The sequence below is a fragment of the Nansenia antarctica genome (assembly GCF_963989245.1).
Source record: "Nansenia antarctica genome assembly, chromosome: 16".
NCBI lineage: Eukaryota > Metazoa > Chordata > Actinopteri > Argentiniformes > Microstomatidae > Nansenia > Nansenia antarctica.
Window position 1 is genome coordinate 26,379,991 of NC_137686.1, and position 7,500 is coordinate 26,387,490.

General features: G+C 50.6%; 1 protein-coding gene across 1 annotated transcript in view; it reads right to left on the bottom strand.

Moving 5' to 3' along the window:
• Window positions 1-3,311: 3,311 nt before the first annotated feature.
• The window catches only part of mul2 (mitochondrial E3 ubiquitin protein ligase 2), a 7,987-nt gene continuing 3,798 nt past the window's right edge, over window positions 3,312-7,500 (bottom strand). The window contains exons 4-5 of the mRNA XM_080546304.1: window positions 5,992-6,223; window positions 3,312-5,241 (exon numbers count right to left, since the gene is read on the bottom strand). Coding sequence (XP_080402430.1) covers window positions 4,732-5,241; window positions 5,992-6,223 — 742 coding nt within the window. The 3' untranslated portion in view covers window positions 3,312-4,731. The remainder of the gene's footprint in view (window positions 5,242-5,991; window positions 6,224-7,500) is intronic.

Consider the following 7,500-nt stretch of genomic DNA (forward strand, 5'->3'; position numbering starts at 1 on the left):
TCGGGTTGTTGTTGAGGAGAGGAGAGGAGAGGAGAGGAGAGGAGAGGAGAGGAGGGGAGGGGAGGGGAGAGGAGAGGAGGGGAGAGGAGAGGAGAGGAGAGGAGAGGAGAGGACAGGAGAGGAGGGGAGAGGAGAGGAGAGGAGGGGAGGGGAGGGGAGGGGAGGGGAGGGGAGAGGAGAGGAGAGGAGAGGAGAGGAGAGGAGAGGAGAGGAGCGACACTGGCACATTACCGCTGGAAACTGGGTCACCGATAATACGCGCCCGGTGCCAGATGGGTCACAGCGGTAATTGGCGGTGGGCTGCAGGCGTTGTGGGTTGCGGTTTGCTCTCTCTCTCTCTCTCTCTCTCTCTCTCTCTCCCCCTCCCTCTCTCTCTCTCTCTCTCTCTCTCTCTCTCTCTCTCTCTCTCCCCCTCCCTCTCTCTCTCTCCCTCTCTCTCTCCCGAGATGCCGCATATCACCGCCTCTTCTCTGGTGTCTGTTGCCTTGTGATACTGTGTACCAACCTGGCTGTTACTTTATTTCTCTCTCTGTTCACCCACCCGCTGAGAGAGGACTTGACGTGATTCAAATGTATGCAGGTGCAACAAAAATTTAAAAATCTGTAGCGATTGCGGGAGAGTTATAAGCATGAGACGGGAATGAGTGGTGTCACCGCGCACAGTGTAACAGCTGTCGCCGTGTGCCCTCCTCCTCCACCTCTCTTTAAATGACCTCCCGGGACGCGAACCTAGGATGGTAGGGCAATACCGCTACCTGATTGGTTGGCGAAGCAGGGAAGGTAGGGCAATACCGCTACCTGATTGGTTGGCGAAGCACTCGTGAAGAGCCCCCTCATTGGCTGGCGAGACTCGATAAAGACCATTCATTCATTCATTCCATTCATTCATTCATTTTGACTGCCAATGGCCTCTGGCCTGAGCATAGATTCGTTTTTCTTGCGATGACTGATGGATAGATGATTCACTTACTTAGACAAATGTATTTGTTGTAAGTCGCTTTCGATAAAGGCGTCTGCTAAATGCCAAAAATGTCCATCTTAAAATGTAATCATGACCCTGACAATGACCCTCAACCTTATCCTATATCCTCACACCTTTGGAGACAACCGTTGATGTTTTTCCTGTATTGTTTATTTTGTCCCTATGTAGCCTGTTATGTCATACACTCACATCAGGGGTACTGGCATAGTCTAGCAACAAATATTTGGTTTCTTCATGTCAGGCTTTGTTGTGGGGAGTAGTTCATATCAACTCTATGGTGAAACATATACAAGTAGGCCACCTGGTGGCCAGATTAGACATTGTTCAAATGATGTTTCCTGTGCTATGGACTGAGCTGTGAAGCCTTTGTATGCCCACAGAAAACTGCAATTGGAATTTTGGAATTGGAAACAACTTTGGAGACGGCTTATGGTAGAGAAATGAACGTTCAATTCACCGGCAACAGCTCTGGTGGACATTCCTCGAGTCAGCATGCCAATTGCACGCTCCCTCAAAACTTACCGACATCTGTGTTATTGTGCTGTGTGATAATGGATTATCTCGGCAAAGGAGAAGTGCTCGCTAACACAGATTTAAACAAATGTATGACCACAATTTGAGAGAAACAGGCCTTTTGTGTACGTAGAAAAAGTCTTAGGTCTTTGATTTCAACCCATGTAAAAATTGAAGCAAAAACAAAAGTGTTGCGTTTATATTTTTGTTCAGTGGATATATTATTGTTTCTTGACCTTCCCTCTGCCCTAGCCATTATCACATATTAGCCATTATGCTTTTTTTAGTGAGAGCATGTGGAAGTAAATGGGCCGGTTTCACAGACAAGGCTTAAGCCTAGTCCTGGACTAAATCACACTTTCAATGTAAAATCTCCATTGAAGATGCTTTTTAGTCCAGGATTAGGCTTAAGCCTTGTCTGTGAAACTGGCCCAATATCTTATATCTCTGTTTACGCTCACCGCTCTCCAATGAAACATTTGAAAACTGAACGTGAAGCTGTCGTGTTTCTCCAGACTCTGTGTGTGATTGTCTTGGGTAAGTCACCGGAAGTTACAGTTTCCTCCAGCAGAGCCACAGCTGTCGCTCTGCCGAGAGAGCTCTTGGAAGGATTTGCTCAAATTCCTCCATGACTCCCCCTGCCCCCCCCCCCCCCCCCCAAGATTTACAACCCCTCACCTGCTCCCCCCCCCCCCCCAAGTTTCTCACCTCTTCCATCTCCCTCTCTGCTTGTTGGGGGGGGGGGGGGGGTAGATAGTGTGTGCCAGAGAGACAGAGAGAGAGACAGAGAGAGAGAGACAGACAGAAAGAGACAGAGAGAGAGAGACAGAGAGAGAGACAGAAAGAGACAGAGAGAGAGAGACAGAGAGAGAGACAGAGAGAGAGACAGAGAGAGAGACAGAGACTTGTTAGAGACGACACAGAAATAGTAGCACCGCTGACGCACGGCGCAATCCCCTTCTTCTCAGAGCAGCGATGTCGTCAACAGCCGTTTGTGTTTTCCAGAAGAAAAACAACAGAGATTCGCTGGCAACTCAGTAGGGGCATGGGGATGGGGATGGGGATGGGGGTCTCTCTCCAACTTTGTGTGGCAGGCTCATCAATACATTCAACCATGAACTACTTCTTCTTCTTCTTCTTCTCTGGGTTTAGTGACAGCTACAGAGGCGGGGGTGTGCGCCGATGATGAAACGGCCTATTGTTGTCGAGACGGTTGTGCCGGCGGAGCGCCGAGACACCAAACCCTGACTCAGAGCCAAGACCTACAGCCTTTAATGCCTTCTAAAGTCTTCCTTTGCCGTCGTATCGTTTGATGAACCGTTGATATACTGTAGACGGAGAGAAAGAGAGAGAGTGAGAGTGAATTGGAACATTCTAGACTAGAATGAGTACAGAAACTAACTCTTGAAAGGGCCTCTTAGTCTCATGCTGTATTCCCTTGTAGGGGGGCGGCTGTGGCGCAGGAGGTAGAGCCGCCGTCTAATGATCGCAAGGTCGGGCAGATCGGTGGTTCGAGCCCCGGCTGGCTACATGTCGAAGTGTCCTTGGGCAAGACACTGAACCCCGAATTGCTCCCAGTGAGCGGCCCGGCGCGTTGCATGGTAGCTTGGTGTGTGAATGTGTGTGTGAATTTGGTGAATGAGAGGCACGTTGTAAAGCGCTTTGGATAAAGGCGCTATATAAGTGCAGTCCGTTTACCGTTTACCGATTTGTATCCTCAGTGCGATGTTAGGGAACAAAATAATGAAAGACACAAATGAAAGTCGTTAACACAGTTAAAAGTCAGGGTTTAGGGGACTGGTGATTTATTGGGTTGACAGTTTCTGCAGACAGACGGACGTCTTTCACAAGGTCGTGATTGGACGTGCGCGCTGCAGTGCGGATATATACGCAGTAAATATCACCTGTTCTCTCGTCTCCTTCACCCTGAACAGACAGGTGACGCTTGGTTCTGGGTAATTCCGGAGATTTATACCGGGGGTGACCTACCAATATCCTGGAGGGGACATAGTGTGTGTGTGTGTGTGCGCGCGTGTGAGTACGTGGGCTTTTGTGACAACCCCACCGATTTCAACCTATAGCGGTCTTCGATCTAGAGACCGTCAAGTTGAATCAGGAAGGACAAAACACACTACTGCCTGAACACACTACGGCTACTACTCTCCAAGACCTAGGGGGAAAAAAGCCGCACCTGATATCTAAATCACTCCAAAAGAACAACAGCAGCGGTGGTGGCATAATATTAACAGATTAAGGCACGATCAACGCAAGCGGAGGTATTTTTTTAGGAAAACAACATACATACACACCTTTTATACGCTCCCAACAAACATGTGTTTTTTTTTTTTTTTTTTTACAACGAGAAAGAAAAACAGAACATGTTTCACCTATATGTGTACGAACTAGTGTTCGATTGAAATTCGACTTAAAAATGTTCATGGAAAAAATTCACTCGCATTCACATTTTCTTTTGCGTACAGCACCTGTTAGTTTTGGAGAACGTTGAAACCCCCTTCTGATGAATTACGACAGTATTGTTACAGGCGACCCCAGCCAGTCACCTCCACTCCACGCCACAGTGACAGGGTACACAAGGGGAGGAGGGGGGGGGGGGGTCTGTCTTGGACAGGTGCTAAAGGGCTATTTTTGAGGGGTGTTGTTGTCTGTGACAGGTATGGGAGCTGGTATGTGTGTGTGTGTGTTGTCTGTGTGTGTGTTGTCTGTGTGTGGTGTGGGGTGTGTGTGTGTGTGTGTGTGTGTGGGGTGTGTGCGGTGTGTGTGTGTGTGTATGTCTGTGTGTGTGTGTGTGTGTGTGTGGGGTGTGTGTGTGTGTGTGTGGGGTGTGTGCGGTGTGCGGTGTGTGTGTGTGTGTGAGTGGTGTGTGTGTGTATGTCTGTGTGTGTGTGCGTTGTGTGTGTGTATGGTGTGGGGTGTGTGGGTGTTGTCTGTGTGTGTGTGTGTATGTGTGTATGTGTGTATGTGTGTATGTATGTATGTATGTATGTGTGTGTGTTATGTGTGTGTATGTGTGTTTGTGTGCGCATTCTGTGCGTGTCTGTGCGTGTGTGTGTGTGTGTGTGTGTGTGTACGTGTGCACATGTTAGGGACACACCAGTACATTTTCAGTGCCCCACTGTCCAGTCAGGTCACACACCCGATGTCCTTAATACAGTAATGTCTTTGCAGCGGTGGGCGGGGGGTCTGGTACCCTGGGTCCTCGACCTCGACCCTGGTCCTCAGGCCTGGTAGAGGGGCACCACCCTCTTGATGGCCTGCCTGCAGATGGGGCATCTGGGCTGGGGCAGCGCCTGGTAGCACCCGAAGCAGCAGCACACGTGGCCGCAGTCCAGCAGCACGCAGCTCCGCGGCTGGGTCAGGCAGATCACGCAGGCGTTCTCCAGGGGCACCTCCCCCGCCCCTCCTCCCTCCTGCGAGGCCCCCGTCCCGTCCGAAGCCCCCCCGGCCCCCAGCCTCTCGAACTCCCTCCTCAGGCGGTCCTGCTCCCAGCGGACGCTCAGGCTGCGGTAGTAGCGCCGGCCCACCCAGAGGAGCACGGCGGCCCCCGCCAGGGCGAAGACGGAGGCCAGGACCCGCCACGCGGCCGCCTGGCTCTCCTGCTCCAGCCGCAGGGTCTGGATGTCGGCCGTGCTGAGGAAAAACTCGGAGCCGTCCGTGGGGGGCCGCAGCTTCAGGACGCGGTCCGTGTCCAGGATCAGCTCCCCCACGCCCGTCAGGGTGGCCCCCACCTAGAAGAAACACACACACACACAGCAAACAGAAGCTCGGTACGGGGAGCTTAGATGGCATAGCGTACTAAGCGTTGACCACGTAACTGCAGGGTTCCCGGGTTCCAATCCCGGCCGCGGACGTGTCCTGCATGTCATCCCTCCTCTCTCTCTCTCACCCATCCTTCCTGTCAAATCTCTACTGTCTCTATCACAAAAAGAAAGATATGAGTGGGACTGCCCCACTCAGATTTTTTTTTACTTTAAACAGAAGCTCGGTTAGAAGCGACACATCTATCGTCTGACAGTTGCGCGCAATGGTGCCGGATAGAGTACACACACGCACAGCGTCATAAAGGAAAAGGTGGACCAAAAATTCCTGAGAATTTCCCAAGAATTCCTGAGTGTACCGTGTGTTATTTTGTTTTTATTTGCTATATTTTTTAATATTTGTTTTCTTTTATTTGTTTATTATGTTAACATGCAGGGATGCAACCTCAGCAAATATGTTCAAGTCAAGACTAAAAACCCATCTTTTTAATATTGCCTTTTTAAAATAAACTAAAATAAATAAATGATGATTATATAATGATTAAACCACTCTGAGCTGCATCGTTTGCAGGAAAAGAGCTATACAAATAAAAGCTATTATTATTATTATTATTATCATCCAATCACGTGACCCCAAAGGTGACCTCTCTCTGACCTCTCTGAGCATCCCAAGAATTCCCAAGAAGTGTCCCCGTGTTATCCTATCTCGTGACCTCTGACCTTGAGCATCTCCTCCGTCTCCAGCTGTCCCTTGGGCTTCTCCCCGCTGAGGTACTGTCCGATCATGTCTGTGAAGCCGTAGGAGGCCTGGTGGAACTTCTCATGGATGACCTCCATGTCCAGCCCCGAGGCCTCCAGGGGACACAGCACCCTCACCGCCGCCCCCCCGGGGCCCGCCAGACTGAAGGGGACGGCGTTCACACGCTGGTGCAGCACGCGCTCGCTGTCCGTCCTGAGAGAGGAGGAGGAGACAGGGCGGGCGGGGGGGGGGGTAATGATTTAACACTCGGTGGTGAATGTTCCGGAACGTTCTCTTTGGCAGTTGGTGAGTTAACACTAGAACAGCCGTGTCTTTATTACCTACTATAAGAGCCGCCGCCTCGGGGGTCAAATGACCATAGTCTTTACAATGTGAAGCTGCTACTTACACACAACGACCACTAGTTGGCCGGCTTGTAAATTAGCCTGCCTCCTACACAGGAAAACAGCAAAAAAAAAAATATCTTTGCACTCGATCACATTTCAGGACCGTCCTTTCATGACTTTTCCTAGATATGTGCGTTTTACCACCCAGTATCCTTACATTTTCTAAATTACCTCAGGATAAGCTAGTATGAAGCTATTTTGCAGCTTCTCTGTGGAGGAGAATTGTCATCTTTTTCCCCCCTCTCCCCCGATGAGATTCTCACACTTATCACATCAAAGCGGGCAACCACATGCCCTCTTGACCCCATCCCCTCCCCTCTTCTCCAATCCATTTCCGCCGACATCCTTCCTTACCTTACCACCCTAATCAACTCCTCCCTATCCACTGGATCTGTCCCAGCGGCCTTCAAAATAGCCAGAGTCAAGCCTCTCCTCAAGAAACCTACCCTTGACCCATCATCTGTCCACAATTACAGACCGGTATCCCTTCTCTCCTTCCCTTCCAAAACCCTTGAACGCGCGGCATCTAAACAACTGACTGACTATCTCCGGAAGATGGATCACTTAGACCCCCACCAATCCGGCTTCAAGGCTGGGCATTCCACTGAGACTGCGCTCCTTGCTGTCACGGAAGCCCTCCACTCTGCCCAAGCTTCCTCCCTCTCCTCTGTTCTCATTCTCCTTGACCTGTCTGCTGCCTTCGACACAGTCAATCACCAGATCCTTCTCTCCATCCTCTCAGACCTGGGCATCTCTGGCACCGCACACTCCTGGTTTTCTTCCTACCTGGCGGGCCGCTCCTACCAGGTGACCTGGAGAGAATCGCTATCTTCTCCACGAACCCTCTCCACTGGAGTTCCCCAGGGTTCCGTCCTAGGGCCCCTACTCTTCTCCCTCTACACCAAGTCTCTTGGCTCGGTAATCTCTTCACATGGGCTCTCCTACCACAGCTACGCAGACGACACTCAACTCTTCCTGTCCTTCCCCCCGTCTGATGTACACGTGGCAACCCGTATCTCAGCATGTCTCGCTGACATTTCAACTTGGATGGCTGACCACCATCTCAAGCTCAATCTTAACAAG